At 40.9% G+C, this 17,949-nt stretch overlaps 2 protein-coding genes across 5 annotated transcripts in view; one reads left to right on the top strand and one right to left on the bottom strand.

Annotated features, from left to right (window-relative positions):
* KIAA0319 (KIAA0319 ortholog) overlaps window positions 1–5,285 on the top strand; it is a 60,689-nt gene extending 55,404 nt beyond the window's left edge. For 3 of the 4 annotated variants that reach the window (XM_030042050.1, XM_030042053.1, XM_030042051.1), the window contains exon 21: window positions 106–5,285. In XM_030042050.1, the coding sequence (XP_029897910.1) occupies window positions 106–284 (179 nt within the window). In that variant the 3' untranslated portion in view covers window positions 285–5,285. The remainder of the gene's footprint in view (window positions 1–105) is intronic. The other variant, XM_030042052.1, reaches the window with a different exon arrangement.
* A 2,215-nt stretch (window positions 5,286–7,500) lies between these two features.
* Window positions 7,501–17,948, bottom strand: ALDH5A1 (aldehyde dehydrogenase 5 family member A1). The gene is made up of 10 exons (XM_030042021.1): window positions 17,599–17,948; window positions 17,382–17,465; window positions 16,457–16,627; window positions 16,034–16,150; window positions 15,456–15,599; window positions 14,431–14,574; window positions 12,829–12,987; window positions 11,306–11,475; window positions 10,486–10,544; window positions 7,501–10,325 (listed from the first exon to the last, which is right to left on the bottom strand). Exons 1-10 carry the CDS (start codon window positions 17,896–17,898, stop codon window positions 10,120–10,122), a joined length of 1,554 nt encoding a protein of 517 aa, XP_029897881.1. The 5' UTR covers window positions 17,899–17,948; the 3' UTR covers window positions 7,501–10,119.
* Window position 17,949: the final 1 nt, after the last annotated feature.

Here is a 17,949-nt window from a genome sequence, read left to right as displayed (position 1 = left end):
AGAATGTTTTCACTTATCTTTCATATCATAGCAGAGGAGAGGATAGTTAGTTGTTACTAAAAATGAAACCTTTCTAATGAGCTTGTTTTGCTTTTTTATTGTCAGGTATAAAACACAGAAGTACAGAACACAACTCCAGTCTGATGGTCTCAGAGTCAGAGTTTGACAGCGATCAGGACACTATCTTCAGCAGAGAAAAGATTGAAAGAGAGAATCCTAAAACCCTCACGAATGGATCCATCAGAAATGGAGTTTCTTTCAACTACAGCTCCAAAGACAGATAACTGAATGAGGGTAAAAGCACAGAACATGCTGGTCCAACACATCTGAAACATGTTGGCCCATCTCTGTTTTTCCAGAACCAAAAGCTTCCTAAAATATCAACTAATTGCAGATGAAAGGGTAAATTTCTAGCACAGTTAGGGGAAAGAAGGAGGAAGGATTAGATGGTCAGCTAACTCCTCTTGTCACCATTATAGGAACAAGGAAAACCACATCTTATTTCTTGCATGTTCCATGCTGAATGTTTGTCTGAACTTCAGAAGGCCTTTTTTCCTAGTTTTACAAAAATAGCCAGGACTGTTATGCTACTAACAAAGGTAACTGAGATGCATACAGATTCATGTCCTGTACTCCTGTCTCTCTCTGAGAAGCAGTGTGATTATGATGCTGACCTAAAACAGCAAAAGCCAATATAGATGAATTCCCTTACAACTATAGAGAGCAATATGTGACCACAGGCTCCATCTTCATTTTCAGTTTAGTTTGGGGACACAAAGAGAGAGCATTTTAGTGCATTGTATTTATCTCTGTGCTTTGTGGCTTCCTTTTCTACGGTAGTGCTCATCAGATGGAAATGTCTTTGTTTCCAAAGGAAGTTTACAATTAGCAGTTGCACTTAATCAGCTGTAAAGTCATGAGATACATCTGGGTCCTGTATTATGCAATGTTCCTTGGATTTACATAGAAAGTATGGTGCCTGCAGGGAAGTTCAGTCTTAGGTTGCTTCTGTAATGATGAAGGTGCTTTTGGCTCTCTGGAGTCTGCCACGTTCAGCCAGGAAACGGTGGCAGAAAGGCAGGAAGGGACCTAGTTTGAGAAGCATTTTGAGCATCCCAAACTACCTTTTGCTTAGAGAGCACTTTTCAGGAGCTCTGGACATTTTAAGACTGAATCCTCAGCTGAGATGAGTTTTCATCTGTCAGCCTCAGTGCTCAATTAAAATGTGCCAGGTATTTGTGTAGTGAAATGCTTGTGGCGAAATACCCTATATGGAGCAGGAGGTTCAACACCTACCTTCATTGTCGTGGGAACTGGTAATGAGGACGGTTTTAGCTCGAACATTAGATTGTTTTACATTTTTCTCTGTGGTTATTCAGTGACTAGATGTGTTGGCCTAAAGAGATCCCTTTAGGTGTTTGGGAAGGGTAGCTCTGTTGGAGTTCTGATGTTCTTGTTCACAATCTGGATAATTTCTTTACAGCGTGCTTGTTGGGCTTTAAAGCCATGCCCCCAATACTGCTCTTGAAATTCCAAACTGAAGACTTGGCTTTTATACATAAGCCTCACTTGTGGGGGCATCTGTGTCAGCGGTACTGTCTGGCCATGACATCAGCCTTTCCTGGGGGTCCTTTACTGACATGCTGGAATCTTGGGCTGAGCTGGAGGAATGATGTGTTCTCATGGAGAAAATACTCCTCTGGGAGTATTTTGGACAGTTTTTTGGTTTGGGGGTTTTTTTGTTTGTTTTTTTTTGTTTGTTTGTTTTTGTTTTTGTTTTTTTTCAATTTGGTGGTGGAGAATCCATTGACGGAGAAGGGTGGAACAGTATAGAGATCAAGGGGTGTGGATGAGAAGGGTCAGGGAGAGGACATAGCCCACCTCCATCATGAGGAATAATTTGGTGGAGAATTTTGGGGCTTTTTCCATTCTTTCATAGAAGACTGACACAACAGAGTAGTTGGGTTGAACACTGTGGCTTTTGTGCTTCTCTTGGTAACTGAGTTGGGCAAAAGTCGGAAGAACTGTCTAGGTTGGAAGGAATCAGTAGTCAAAAGTTGCAGCAACATGGCATGCTCATAACTGATTTCATACCTTTGATTCTCAAATGCAGCCAGCAACAGTCTCTAAGGCTACTAATGCTGCACTGAGGAGCATTTATCCTGTGCCCAGCCCTGCATTTCTCTGGAGTGCTGAGTGTGGCTGCAGGAGTCATAGTGGTGGGAGAGGCTGTGAAGAGGTAAAGAGGGCTAGTGCAAGTGTTTTCCATGTTTTTTGCATACCCACCAGCAAGATGCAGTATAAAAATGGTGTGATTTGCTTTCTTCAGAAGCCAAGTTTTAACTATATGTGTATGGGGGTTTTAGGCTATTTATTGAAACAAATCTACTTTATCTCACCCTCCCCCTTCTTGAGTGTGTGTGTGTGTATATTTTTAAATAACTTGGTCAATAAAAGCAAAGCCAGCCTTTGATGTCTTTCAGTGTCTGCTCCAGATACGTTAACATAATAATGCAGTGTTCACTTTAATGGATTCCTGAAAAAAGTTAAGGTCCACTCAAAATACTATTTATTTTTTTTTCCTTTTAAAATAAAAATGTTGGGCTTAATCTACTCTGCACAAATTCTCAAAATGTTCTAGCAGGAATTATGCTCTTGGTAACATGCTTTTTTTTTTTTTTTTTTTAAGGAAAAAACCAAAGTTGCATAAGGAACTACAACTTTGTATTGGCCATGCTGCCATTAATGCTTTTGCTAAATACTGTATCCAGTGTGCCTTTATAAACTTATCTTTTAGGACATGTCAGTGCAGTCAGCAGTGTCCTTGTTTTGTGAAGTCAGTCACTTGTGTGTTCTGCGTTTATTTTACATTTCTAAAGCTGGTGCTGAAGCCTAGGAGGTTGTTCTTTCAAGGAATTAAAATTCAGGCATCTTTTTTTAAAAAAACAAAACCAAAAAACCTAAAAAACAATTCTCTAGTAAAACAGCTACAGGAATCATAAACCTGCTTTCCTCAATGCTGCAGAATTCCCAGGGCTATTCCCACACACACACACACACTCTCAGATCTTTGGATTGGTCATGAGTTCATGTGCCATGAGAATGTATGCTTGATTTGGTTAAGTATTTCTCACTCTAACCAACAAGAAACATTAGACCAATTTCTTACTGCATAAGGCCCTAGCAAGTGGAAGTTGCTTACTAAATTCTACTCTCTAGATGCTTTGATACCTACATTGCTAACTGTATTTTAGTTATGTTTTGAAAGTTGAATATAGTTTAAATTTTGAGCTGCTTCTAATTCTACTAGTTTGATTTTTTGACCTCCTTGGAAAGAGAATTCATTCATCTTACATAAGATCAGGTGTGCTCTTAATACGAAACTCACACAGAAGTGGAAAATAATAGGTTTTGGCTGTGTGAATTTGTGATATCACATGTTTGTGTCACTTGGCCAAGCATGATTTTGTCAGGAATTTAGGAGAGACTATAGCAAGTCTTGTATCTTGATTCAGTATAATTTTTATTTCTAGAGCTGTTGCTTTCTTACAGAATGTCAGGTCATACCTGGAATGAAAGGGTTGAAAAACTAGCTGTTAAGGTGCAAACACAATGGTAGAATTCTGATGCTAGCCTTCTGGTTTGGGTTATGGTGGGTTTGAAGCAGGTTGTCAGTCCTCACGTTTACTTCCACACACCGTTTTCCTTCATATACAGAAAAGGTGCTGGCAGCTTCTTTGTGAAATAGGGACGGGGATATTCCCAACAGTCTCATCTGCACTGAAAAGCAGAGAAGACCAGATATAGCTTGTCATGTATGGTTCAGAGTCCACTGAAAATAAAGAGTAAATTCAGTTTGGCACTGATAAGATACTGTCTCTCTTTGAAGGCAGACAGTGTGCTGGTACTTACAGTGCCTTGTAGCCTTAATGCAAGCACTGGATTTTAATTTGCATCTTGGTTTTACATTTATACATGCTGATGCATGCACAAGCAGAGATTGTCCAGCTATGTAAAAGGACTGCCTTTGTTTACATTTTAAGGAAGGAGTATATTTTGGAAAAAAATTACCATTACTGCCTGAGGCATTAAACAGGTTCAGTACTCAACACAGTGTAGATGCAGCACGAAACCAGTACACTGCTAACAGGTCATTGGTTTGTGTTTTTAATTTTCTTAACCAAAATGCTGCTGCGGTACAAAACAAAATTTATCTTGGCAAATCTGCTGAGATGCATATCAAAATTCTCTGTCCTATGGTTCCAACCTTTCATATTAACTGAGTAGATTGCTGAGAAATAGAAAGAAAATGTGAATGGTCTAATTGCAGAGGATTGTTTATTTGGGGAGGGAGGAAAAACGGTTATTCTTGTTTCATGTGTAAATACATTTTCAACTGTGTCCTTTTAGGTAAACAGTCTTAGCAGTCTCCCTCTGTCAGATGCATCAGATACAGGTACTGTTCAAGTATCTGTTTTGTGCTGTCAGCTGTGTTTACTTATGCTAATTTTCCTTTTCTTTCTTGGTCTCTTGTGGGCAAACATGCAAAGGAGCTTCACAGTGTGTGAACTTAACAGAGAGAGAATGGGTGTATGCGTGTGTTCTCTATGCTGAATTTAAACTTTCCTTAGACAGTTCTGATGTTCTTGAAATAACGGAGTTCTTAGGCAAATTTCCTATTCTTCTTTTAAGCCTCAAGTGAAACTAGTTTTGTCCCTCAATGTACTCATAATGGTCAGCTGGAGCTTTGGGATGGTGGTAAAAAAGTGACAGCTACTTTAGTCATCTGAGCCATTTATATGAGGTTTGAGAGAGATAAACATTCCTCTAGAAGAAGAGAAGTGGGATAGAGGTGAATTAGTTTCTTAACATCAGCTATTGCTTATCATCAATCCCTAACTAGAATACTAATCCCATACTTCTGCAGCAAAGGAGAACCCATTTCACATACCTTTTAGGTCCTGAACTCCCCAAGGCAAGGGAGGGAACCTTAAAGCTTAGAAATAAAATTTAAAAAAGGATGGAGAAAAGGCAAATTTTTTTTTTTTTTCCTTTTGCACAGGCTACAAATCAAGTGCAGATGTGCTGTACATCAGTAGTTTGTCTCTGTATGGAAGCACTTCTCCCTGTGGGTGGATGGGTGAGCTATTACAGAATTTATATTAAGTATCTGTTTTTAGAAAATGTTATTTATTGTAAATGATAATGTATTGTAACTGGAACCATTTCTGAGCTGAAATTACTACATTTATGTAACTATTAATAAAGTGTTGTCTTTCCTTCTAGGAACTTGTCAGGTACTCATTTAGACGTGGTATTCTGTATTGGACTCAACACTTGGGTTGGGCTAATAGAGGTATGTTGTATACCATAGCTTGTCTGTACTGAAACATAAAAGCAGTGCAGTATCTGATCCCTTCCTACTGACAAAAGCAAAACAGTGTCTTTTTTTGAGAGGTAACATAATTCAGTACATGAGAGAGAAGAAAAAAAAAACATTACTGCAGTTCACATTAAGAGTTTTCATGTGGTGCTTGTCCTTACTTGGTTTAACTGGCTGTGCATAAATATTCACCAGCTGTCATGCCAAGTGTGGTGATTTCATGAAGAGCAAATCCAACACTTGAGTGTTCTTAAGTACAATGGCTGCTGTGCAGTAATCAGAGATACTGGTGTGCAATATAACCCAAAATACTGCTGTTAGCTAGGGGTAGATGATGCTGCCTGTTTCTGAACTGGAAAAGAAAAATCCATGCATCAGCGTGCATGAAGTTTGTGCTAAATCATGATAATAAAAGGTACTGTGAGATACAAGTGTCTTTCTGCAAGGGAAAAACACACAGCTTAAAAGCAACTTTAAGTGTATTTGGATACATGGTGCCACAGTCTACATCCTACCTCTTACCTTCATCCTTGCCTCCTACAAGGGAATATTGGCTGCTGAATGAGCTGGTGAGATACAGAGTGTCATTTATTGAAGAACTGAACCTGCCTGTCTGGTATTGCACTGTACGTTTGGGTGACAGCAGTAGCCTCCTCCCTCCCCTTTGAGTTGGCTGATGCAAGGCCTTGAGACTTGTGCAACAGGAGGTAATCAGCAGTGATTCCTAAACAACTTAAGCTGGTTGTGCTAAGTAGCTTCAGCATTCACTGATAAAGTGAATAAACTGCCAGCTTCTCATGTCTTGGAAGGTCCTAGGTGGAGAGTTTTGATGTGGAAAACACTTTAAACAAGTGGTAAAATTTAACTTAGAGCTTCTGAACAGCATACTTAAACCTTCTCCTTTAAGATAGCTCAACCCTTCCATAAGTAGTAGGGCTAGGACAAAGGGCATGGCCAGTTACACTTATGACTCTGCCAGTTACAGCGAGACGGTTATTTCAATGCCAAGTCAATGCATGGAGCTTCTTTTACTTACAGGATTGCTCAACTCCCAACACGTGCCTGATTGATTTAGAACAGTAAAAACGGTTTTACTTGTGCAACCCATTAAAACTGCTGTTAATGTTCTGTGACTTAATTATGACAGCACTATTAATCATAAAAGCATACAATGTGTCTAAAAACACCAGTGTCTGGGAAATGGATACGCTGCAGAACACTAGCCTGCTTAAACATTTCCTTGATCTTGGTGACAAGAGGTAACAAAGTGCAATCTGCCAGCTACTGTAAACAAAATTAAGTACTAGGTATTGGTCAGGCTTGACATACTTCTCAGTAGGACTGACTGTCCATCTTCACTGGTATTGGATCCAGTGTTATCAGCATCAAGAGCCTCCCTCACTTATTCTGAGCACCCAATGTAACTTTCCCAGCTTAGAGTACCAATGGACCAGCATTACCTAGAGTGACTTGCCAGAAAAAGTTTGTGCACTGTGGTTGGAGAGAATTTCTGCCTATTTTAAGTTAAAATGTTAATATCTAGAACAGGTAAACATAGTTACTTAAGAGTTTATTACACAGAAGACAGGCAGCAGGGGTCAAACAACAGCTGTTTAAAGGGTAATGTTAAGAAAATAAAATGGAAACTGGCCATGACTAAGTTGGGTGGGAAATTAGAAGACAGTTTCTGAGGCTTCAAAACTGTATTAACTAAATGGAAATAAAAACCTTCCAAAAATATATCTTAAATCTGAATAAATGAAGTAAAGAATTATGCAAGTAATCATATCCTCAAAGCAGGGAAAGGCACTCTGATCCACAAAGCCTGTATCTTGCAGTAAAATGTTTGATTCAGCATAAATGACTTGCATGCAAAATGATGGCATATTAGTATGTCAAAGTAGTCTCATCTATTTGATTTAGATTCAAGGGACAGTAATTGGGGGTAACCAAAATCTTACACCTCATTACCACGTGGATGCAAAGAAGTGTCTTTTTTTGCTGTGCTAAAGCTGGCAGAACAAAAAATTCTGTGCAAATCTGAGAGACTGAACTTAATGTGGCTGCTGTCAGTTGTCAGTTCAACATTGAAGAAGGTAATAGACCACAAAATCCAATGCTTTCACAGAAGTTATTTATTAACTGAAAACACTTTTCCATCACAGTTTTAATATCCAGAAATTGCTAAGCTATCACAAGTGTAATCAACATAACTGAGGTGTGAGAATTCAAGTATATTTTTTGTTGAAGAATCACAGCTTTTGCTATGAAGACAACCTTAAGATTATTCTGTGCTTAACTGATGTAGACCTTACTGACACAAAGATACTATGCTGGAATCCAACCGCAACCCAATCTAGACAAAGGTATTTTTAAAGTTTATTACATACCTTATCTTTAATTATGGTTTGTGCTTGTTATCAGGCATAGTAAAATGTATTATTTGCTAGGAAAAAAGTAAACATTTACTCATTAATTTTAACAGTGCTATTCTCAGAAAAGACATAAAGATTTTAAATGCACCAATGCATCAGATCAATAACTTTGTGATGAATAGAGCAGCGGGTTAAAGAATTTATCCTCCAACTGTACTGTCATACAGCAGTAAATGAGGTAACTTTTATGTTGACCTTATACCGCAGTTCACAGGCAGACATATTTTCAGTCTGTGCAATTTCAGTGGCAGATAAACTACCCATGTACAATACTTGTAAGTGTGCCTGCATCACTGTATTGTGGTACCCAGGCACCAAGTTATGACCTGCTTCTACCTAGTTACTCTTTCCAATAAGAAACAAACATGTATTGGCAGCCAAGGCTGGCAAACTTCCTCTTCCACAATGCTGTATTCCCCAAATTCAGGCAGCCTATGTGTTCAATACTGTAAGCTTAGAAGTTGGCTATAAGAAAGTTCCTTGCAACTAGTGTAGAAATAGGTCTTTTTTTTTTTTTTCTTCTTTTGATCTTGACGACAAGCACATATGCTGCAACTGATAGCAGTATTAAGTCCTCACTATCTTAAATGTGCATTTTTGGTGCATTGGAAATTTACTGGTGGGGCAGTAATTGTCCTTGAACTGCCCTTCGGTTGGCACGATGCACACACATTCTACTGGCAGATAATGTCCTCCAGACCCGCCTGGTCTCAAGTGTTACACAAATATAACCATAAAAAATATTTAGAAATAATAAGTAGCAGTCAATGCTACCTTATGTGCGCTTTTAAAAAACCCTGTGAAACTCAGTTCCAGCTTGCTTCCCCCCCCCCACCAAGTCTCGTCTTACCTGGTACTTCTTTGCCTGATTGAATAAAATATCTTAAAATATCCCATTTCATAGGGTACATTCATTAGTGTATAGGAAGAAGAGCTCTGTTGCCGCCTTTTATTTGTTTTTAATAATTAATGGGTAAAGCCCCACTAAATAAAGTTACCCAACACAGGAGACAAAACTTACTCTCCTTAGCCTCTGCAGTGCTGATCTGTTTGTCAAATTAACATTGCACGTTTTTTAAAGTGCTTCTTTTGACTGCCATTAAAATAATGTTTAAATAGCATTGTTTATTTTGTTTTAAGGAAGCTTTACATCATCTTTTGAAGATGACAAAATAGTGAGGTGAGATGTAGAACTCTCACCTCTAAGCAATTCTATTTAAGCCTCTATTAGGTCACAAGTTAGCCAAGTTCAAAAGTTTTTAAACCTTCCTGGCTAACGGTAACCACACATCCAATTCAAGGCACAAAGCCCATAGGAACAAACGGAACCATCTATCTCGTCATGTTCTTTAGAGGTGGTGAGTAATGTTCCTTTAGACACTGAGCAACATGTACATCAGTGACTGTACTTCTACCCAAGGAGAATCACGTTCTTTTACTGGAAGGGAGTTTATCTGTACCATCGCATCACTACTTGTTCTTCCTTCACACAGCTATTACGGTATCCCCTTACAAGTCTGCAAGTTATTCCTGCAAGTAAGCATCCCATTTTCCTCCTGCCACTCACTCAGCCAGCAACTCCTTGTCCTGGACTGTCCTCTTCCCAGGACTGCTGGGGCTCACAAACATCAGACAAGGGCTGTATCTGATCCCTGGCATGGAAGCTGTTAGGCATCTCTCTGCTCAGAAGCCCAAAGCTGAACAGGTGGCAGCTCTGCAGCCAGCATTAACATACACTGCAAAAGCTGTCTGTTTGCCTGCATGGATGCCTAGCTGTAGCTAAAAGCAATTCCTCACCTTTCATAAGCACCAGATTCTCCCACGATTAAAAGACACAACTGCTTCTAAAAGAAGGTCACATAACCACATTAGAAAATTCTAAAGGGACGCTGCTATCCCCAAAGCCTCCCACATCCACACTGAAACATTAGAGGCAGTAGAAAATGGTGGTCTAGTTTCTCCTTGCCATAGGTTATGATCTGTTTTCATTATGCAGAAGTCTCCAAATCCTCCCAGTTACACAGGGGTAATCCAAGAATAATAAATGTGCGTTCTTCCCTATTCCTTACTAGAAATGATGGACATTGTGATGGCACTGCTCAAAAACTGAATGTATAAATAAAGAACATGTAAAAACATATGGCAGCACAGAATACTGTAAATATCTCTACACATACAGAACAGGGTTGCTTAGTTTTAAAGAAGGTAGGAGTTGCATTCGTACATATTTCTAGTTCAAGAAGCTTATTAAAACTACAGCACTCTTTTCCAAGCTGTTGGGATTGTGCTTTTTGAAGTTTTTTATAAGCCTCCAAAGCAGACATACTTTATTTCCAAGTATTCATCGATGCCATATTTTGAACCTTCTCGCCCCAAGCCAGACTGTTTTACCCCACCAAAAGGACTCTCCACTGAGGAAACTATGCCTTCATTAACACCAACCATTCCAACTTCCAGCTGTTCTGCAACTCTCCAGATCTGAGCTGGATCTTGGGAGTAGAAATATCCTGCCATGCAGACACAGAGATACAGGAATGAAAATTAACATCTGGAAGAACAATTGCAGAAGACTGTGAAAAAGAGACTTACTGCCATTAAAAATCGTCACCCCATAACACTGAAGCTCATAAAACCACAGAAATACATTCATCTGACAGAGAGGCATACCTGCTAAACCCACATCAGCTGCATTTGCTATAGCAACAGCTTCTGCTTCAGTCTCAAATCTGTCAATATAAAGAGAAAAAATACAAATGAGGCCTGCAGTTCATCTACCGTCTTGCTGACAAGAAGCAGCCTTATCAGAAATAAAAAAAGTCAAGATGCAGTTTTTTCCAAAAGTATATTTTAAACATCTAATTTAATTTTCACTTTGAAACAATGGAGGAGTTTCTACCACTTCTCTTAATTTAAACTGCAGTTAAGTAGTTATGATTGCCTTTATCCTCCCTAGATACTGGTAGCTAAAACATTCACTTCACATGGGTTAGCCCACCAATTTCCCCAACTACACAAGCACTCCCAACTATTGGAGATAACTGTATGTTCTTCCACCACATCCAATTGCTCTGGATGGAGGCAGGGAAGGTTTTAAGGAGAAAAGAGAGCTCTAAGGCATCCTCCATCAGAAAAACTTAGGACTAGCAAATCACATGACAAACTGTAAAGTCCTGCCTCCTACTTCATACCACAAATCATGAAGTTGGTGAAGGTTTTGCTGCTATCTATCCTTGTTTGACTGCTGATACAATTTAAAAGAAAATAATTTTCAAAAAGTTGCAGGGATGCTAAAATCAGGTCAAGAGAGAGAAACAAACAAACCACATATCCAAAGTAAGTTTTCATGTGTACCACAGTGTTATTAGAAGACTTGTGTGATCATACAAAAACACCTTTTGGCAAACTCATTCAAATCTTACTTATTCAAAATAACCTTTCATTGTTTTTTTTAATTGCTATTTTTAATCTGGAAAATGAATAATCTTACTTGATAACTGGTGCTAAAGGGCCAAATGTCTCCTCTTGGGTGCAAAGCATTTTTGTTGTAACATTACTAAGTAATGTTGGCTCAAAGAAATTCTTCCCCAAGCTGTGTCGTTTCCCTCCAGTCACAATAGATGCTCCTTGGGAAACTGCATCACTAATGTGTCTCTCTACCTGAGGTATGCAAAACAAAAATCTCAAAGTCAGCATTTAGGAATGAACAATAGTATATTTTCCACTGAAGAAATAATCTCTCCAGTATTAAATATAAGATTTTGAAGAGAGGTTATACTTTGCAGAAGACCATTTACAATATTATTTAAAATTTCTCTTGAATTTTTCTTTCTCTCAGTCTGACATAATTTCAGAGAGATAAATGATGAGTATGGCCCCAGTCTCACAGACTTTAAAGATTCAGCTTTTCTGTTGAAATGCAAAGATGACATCGAACATGAGAAAAAGTCTTTGCAGGACTAAGAAGTACACCTGATCTCCGTGATCAAGCACCATGAAAACAGAAGTACATGACCATCATTTGAAGAGAAACAGACAACTTTCAAGACGGTACTGGCAAGAACATTTTCCACCCCCTACACCTACAATTCATCCACAGACAAGAAAGTAATGAGAGAACTAAAGTAGCAGTCTCCACCTAGAATACTGTCCTTTGAAATTACAGAAAGGCAGTTAAATGACTATATACAGTGCTTGCTTATTTGTATATATAGATGTATATGATACACACACACACTATACTTTTGTGATGCACAAAGGGAAAGCATGAAAGAAAGAAATCAAAGTACTGTATGCTTTGTCTCCCAAATAACTCTGAATATTTTCATATTCTTTTATAAACAGAAAGAATCTGGCAGCATTCAAGTATAATGGGATTCAAACCAAGCCTGCATATAACTGAGGCATAGTATCTTACAAAGTATGAACCACATAATTTAATAATCTTTAACCTTACGAAGTTTATATTATATATATTATTGAACAGGTGACTTACTGCGATTAAAAAAAATAATAAAATTCTTGGAGTCATGAGTCATCCAAAACAGAAGACCCAAACCATGCATGTACGGTTTCAAGTGATTACAACATCCAGAGCTCTGGTATTTTTAACCTCAATGTATTATTCTGCTTAGCTTTTGCCAAACAGAGGCACTGTTCTTCAAAGTAAGTTGTCATTCACAGTGCTTCAGAATTGCAGGATCACCACACAACTCTCACAGTGTATCCAATTTCAGTAAATGTTCTTGAGAACAGCTAGGAAGTAATCAGGAGGAATCAGTTTTTCCTAAAGGAGGAATCTCGTTTTCCCTTAATGGAAATAGGGACATGATGCATTAACTGGCCACATCTGTTTATCTATAGGTATACATGGACTTGGAGGATAGAATACGCTTCCAGCCACACTGCAAACACATTCTAACAAAACAAGCATGAAAAAAGGGAAATATAAATCTAATTTCCTTTTTATGACCCATAAAGTAAGATGTCAAAAATGAAATCTTTTGTTTATACCTTCTCCACTGCTTTTTCATTAATTAGTGGCCCTTGGGTAGTTTTTGCATCAAACCCACTTCCGACGTGTAGTTCTCTCTTTATAGCTTCAGCAAACTTTTCCACAAATTTGTCATGGATTCCCTTTTGCACCAGGAAACGGTTTGTGCAAACACAGGTCTGAAAACAAACATGAAAAGGAAAAACAAACAGTAGTTTATATTGTATTTAATCTATCCATTAATTCATTCTGGCCTTCATGCCACTCTGTCCTCTGCCTCTTCTCCATCATCCTAAGCTGTGTACTAGCTTTGCCATTTCTTTCATCACGCCTCTCACTTTAGAAATACAACTTCAACAAGCTGTCAGTACCTGTGTGAAATATGCCACACTGCTACATTTAAGTTGCTTACACTGGGAAAAGGTTTTGTGAGTTCTGTGGACTCTGATATATGGCACAACCAAGGTCCAGAAGCTGCAGGAAATACCTTCTAATTAGACTGCAGAATGCTGGACTGAGCAGCAGAACCTCAAATCACACTTGGTGGTGTGGGGTCTTTTTTTTCAAACTCCTTCATTGAGTTTGAGTTTGCTTTCTTCCCGGAATTTGTTTTCAAGCGGTTTCAGTGGCCTACTTATTTGTGCTACCCCTTTGCTCTAACTGCATCCTATTTTGATTGCTACAGTCTCTCAAAAGTAACAGCTACTTTATCCTTCTATGCAGCAGCAGAGGTGCCTTTTATGTTAGATCTTGTCCAGTCTGTGTCTGATCACTCAGTGGTCCTTGTCCACATTCAATTCTATTTTGTTTCCTTTCTTTCTTCCCAAGATTAGTCTTGTTTTCTTCTTGTGTTATTTGAGCAACATTTTCCCAAACAAATGACCTCCCAATCCCACCGAAAACTTGCTGCTTCTCCAAAGTTGGAGTTCGTCAACTTCGTGTTCACGTGTAGAGGTAATAGTTGTAAGGCTGGAACAGTCTCCACACAGCCCTGCTCAGCTGACTGTTCTGGAAAGTGATGCTCTTAAAAATTTTTTGACTCATAAGTAAAATACTTTTGAAGCAATGTACACTTGAATCCTGTCTATCACTTTTTTTAAGCTACTTATTGTGGAAAAATCTAGCCATGAGTGTCTTAACAGATTTCAGTCCCCTTGACTCCTGCTGGGTGCTTTCAGAACACACAAAAAGTCTTGAACACACAGTCTTACAGATAGAAACATTTATCATGAGACTTGAAGCTATTATTTTAAGAAACGGCTAGGCACATGTTATAAAATATAATCCTGAGAACTGAGGCAGGATGGTGTCTTTTCACAGTTCTAGTTCTCCAAGGAATTTAATGCTAAGAAATCATATGACAGAACGCCTCATCACTTCTCACGCTCTTGCAAGGGGTCCATTGACTGCCATGTATGTTGTGAAAGTACACGGGATTTTACAGTGTTGTTATTGTTGATGATAACTGGCTTGAGTGCCCAGAGCCTGCGTGACTCCAGCATCTTTCTCTTCACAATGAAGTGTCCTATGCTTTCCTTTTACATAAAATAGCTTAATTACAGCTTAAACTATATGCATAGCTCTTCACTTTCCAGAAACAAGGACAAGAAGGTTACTCTTACCTGCCCCGAATTTCTATACTTAGAAGCAAGGGCTCCTGCAACAGCACGGTCCACATTGGCGCTGTCAAACACTATAAAAGGAGCATGTCCTCCAAGCTCCATGGAAACTCGCTTCACAGTGCCAGCTGCGTGTTTCAGCAGTATCTGTAGGCAACAGAGGAGACACAGAAATCTGTACCTCTACCAGATGTGAACTGTGGAACCACAGATGGAAGGCAGTATCAAACTAACTCTGGCAGGGAATTAATCTGGATCTTCTCTATAATGCTAGACCATCTGTTTTCTCCTATGACAAAAACAAGGACTAATTTCCTTCATTAAAATCTTTAGAGATGATATTCTGGCCAAGAAATAACGAAGAGAAGGATTTTCATCAACTTGAGTTCAGGCCAGGCTTTTATACACTAATATTGTCACTCTTGTTTGCTTGTTCTTTTCTTTTTTGGTACTAAAAGTCTTGATGACTCTTACAAAATTTTTCCAGGATCTGACAGAATTTGGGATTAAGATTTGCCTTGATACCAGACTTTTTCTTCATTCTGCATACAGCCATCCCATAGAATTCTATCACCTTCTACCCACGCCCTGCAGTTTGATTTCATTAGAGATGGTGACAAGATTGCTTATTGACTAAGATTGATAGGAGAGATTCAAGGGCCTCACTTCTCTAATACTTTCTCTCAACTGCAGAAGCCATTCCCAAATAGTACCTTTGAAACTCAATTTCAGTGTTCTTATTAGTAAGTTGTCACCCTATGATATGAAACCAGAGCATCTGGTACAGAACTGTTCACATTATAATTTAATAAAGGGCAGTTATCCAGAAGTTGCACATAGGCATCCTTCTGTGAAGTACTGATACTAAAGTACATAGGCAGTATCTCAAGAAGTACACAATTATTTGGACAATCTGTGTACGGCAGCCAGAAAAGAAGGCAGCTCTGTATAAAGGCACACACTTTCCCTTGACCTTTCCAGTATAACCACAGTAATAATCTTCAAGTATATTCTGTGCGCTTATGTACCTTTCCTGTTGCTGTAGAGCCAGTAAAAGATATTTTGGCTACCAATGGATCAGTGCACAGAACTTCCCCTACAGCTGGTGTCTGCTGTCTGGAACAAGGAACAACATTATACACTCCCGCTGGAATTCCAGCCTGGTTTGCAAGCTGCAACAAAACAGACAGAATTTGCATTATCGGTGCATTTTGTATGAGGAGTAGTCACTTAACATTTGTTTGTTTTGAAGAAACTGTGCTGTAAGTCAATGGAAGCTGAAAGTGCACAGCACAACTAGTAACAGGTGCCATGGTGTCAAGACAGCAGCTTTGCTCCGGTTTAAGGTCAGGCTGTCATTCAAAGTAACCAAAGGAAAGATATAAAGATGTTTTGTGTAGCTAAATGGCCGGGTCCTCTTTGAGGCTCTAGACCGTGTAAGAGGCAACTTTCAAAGACTCTTACTAAACTAAAACCTCTGGATCAAGTCAGCCAGTTTGCCCTTTCTTCATGTATGACGCTGGCCAGAGTTATCTTCAAAGCCCATCTGACTCCCCATTTACAGCTTCAGTCCACTGCTAAGGTAAAGCTTAACATAAAAGCTCACCTCCCCAAGAGCTAATGCTGATAAAGGTGTGTCCTCTGCAGGTTTCACTACCACCGTACAGCCAGCTGCCAGAGCCGCACCAACCTTCCGGGTAATCATAGCGCTGGGGAAATTCCACTAGGATGAGAGAAGAAAAGTACAATCAAACTTGGGAAAACTTTGCCTCCTGTTTTTGCAGAAATAACTGACATTTTCTGTAATTATGTGATAACCTAAACAGTTATGTGCTTTGATGCATGATGTGCTTTGTCCTAAGTGAACGTTACAAAGAAGCGCTGCCAATCCAGGAAGAAGCGAGTACAAGGTAGAAATGAAACTTGACAGGGGTGTTTGCCAGGGTTGGAGGAGCCCTAAGGCCACAGCCCCATGCTGTGGGCTGAGATGAAAACCTTCACGTGACTTGAAAAATTCAGCTATGCTTACTGGGGTTATAATGGCCGCCACTCCTACTGGCTGCTTCAGCACCAGGATTCTTCTGTCTTTCCCAGACGCTGGAATGACATCACCATAAACCCGGCGAGCTTCCTCCGCAAACCACTCCAGAAACGAGGCAGAATACAGGATTTCACCCTCTGCTTCTTTCAGAGGCTTCCCCTTTGATTAAATCAGATTGAAGGTACACTGTAAGCGGCAGACTGAAGCAATAAAACCAAACTGAAGTCATTTCGGAGTTTCTGTTCTTTTCAGAGCACTTTATAATCCCTATCACGTACACCGTGATCTCCAAAAAGGATTACATGAAAGCAGCAGCAATAGTTGTGCGGCTTCAGTACACCATCATTGCGTAGTCAACATTTGGTATGTTGAGCCTGGATTCATACCTGCCCAAGACAAGGAGCTGGAATAGCAAGTGTAGCACGTGTTTATTTACAAACTCTGCAGTTAGCTGCTACTACCATTCTGAAGAAGACGCAAATCACGGCAAGACAATTACAAGTTTATGCCAGGGACATTTGTTTCGGGGAGTATTACTTTGGACTACCTCCAGGTCTGACCCCGTGGACCGAACGACCATTAGCAGCTGGGACACCACAGAGGAGCTGCCGAAGTACCTTCCAGCACGGTTTTATCCCCAAGGATACCCATCTGCGAGCTCCCAGACTGCTCTGCCATGCAAACCAATGCACCCCGAGCGAATTCCGCTTGGGAGCCTCGCGTTAACAGCACTGCCATTTCTTCCGAGTCAACGACACTGACAGAACACCAACCATTTCTGCCCTGAAGACCACGGTTTAGGCCGATGCGTGCTTTTGGGCACCACGAACCACAACGCGGGTCCGATGTCCTCCGGACCCTTAGGTGCTGTGGCCAATCCCCCGGCGGAGGCGAGCCCGGCCGCCCTACTCACGTTCTCGGCCGTGATGATCCTCGCCAGCTCCTCCTTGTTCTCCATCATCAGCTCGTACCACCTGCGGAGGCACACGCTCCTCTCCTGGGGAGACAGACAAGGTTGCCGTGGTCCCCGCCCGCAGGGAGGCCGCGCCGCTCGGAACGAGCTTCTCCCTCACCGGACCGGACCGGCCGCCTCACGGCCCCGGCGGGCGCCATCTTCCGCGGCCGCTCACCTTGGCGGGAAGGCGGCCCCAAGCGGCGCCGGCTTCGTGAGCGGCCCGCACTGCCGCCCTCGCCTCGGCCGCCCCGCAGTCGGCCACCCGGCCCAGCTCCTCGCCGCTTGCCGGGTCCTGTACGGGGAAAGCGGCGGGCGTCTCCAGCCAGCGGCCGCCCACCAGGCCGCCCCGGCGTACCAGAGCGGCGGGCAACCCCCAGCTGCCGCGCCGCGCCGCCGGAGCCGGGGGGAGAAGGACGAGGAGGCGGCGCCGGGCGGCGGCGGCGGCGGCGGCCCGCCGCCACAGGAGGCTCGCCATGGCCGCGCACCCGGGCTGAGGCGGCGGGGCCCGGGCCGAGCCCGCCCGCGC

Source organism: Aquila chrysaetos, chromosome 18 (genome assembly GCF_900496995.4).
Source record: "Aquila chrysaetos chrysaetos chromosome 18, bAquChr1.4, whole genome shotgun sequence".
Taxonomy (NCBI): domain Eukaryota; kingdom Metazoa; phylum Chordata; class Aves; order Accipitriformes; family Accipitridae; genus Aquila; species Aquila chrysaetos.
This window is presented reverse-complemented; position numbering and strand designations above follow the sequence as displayed.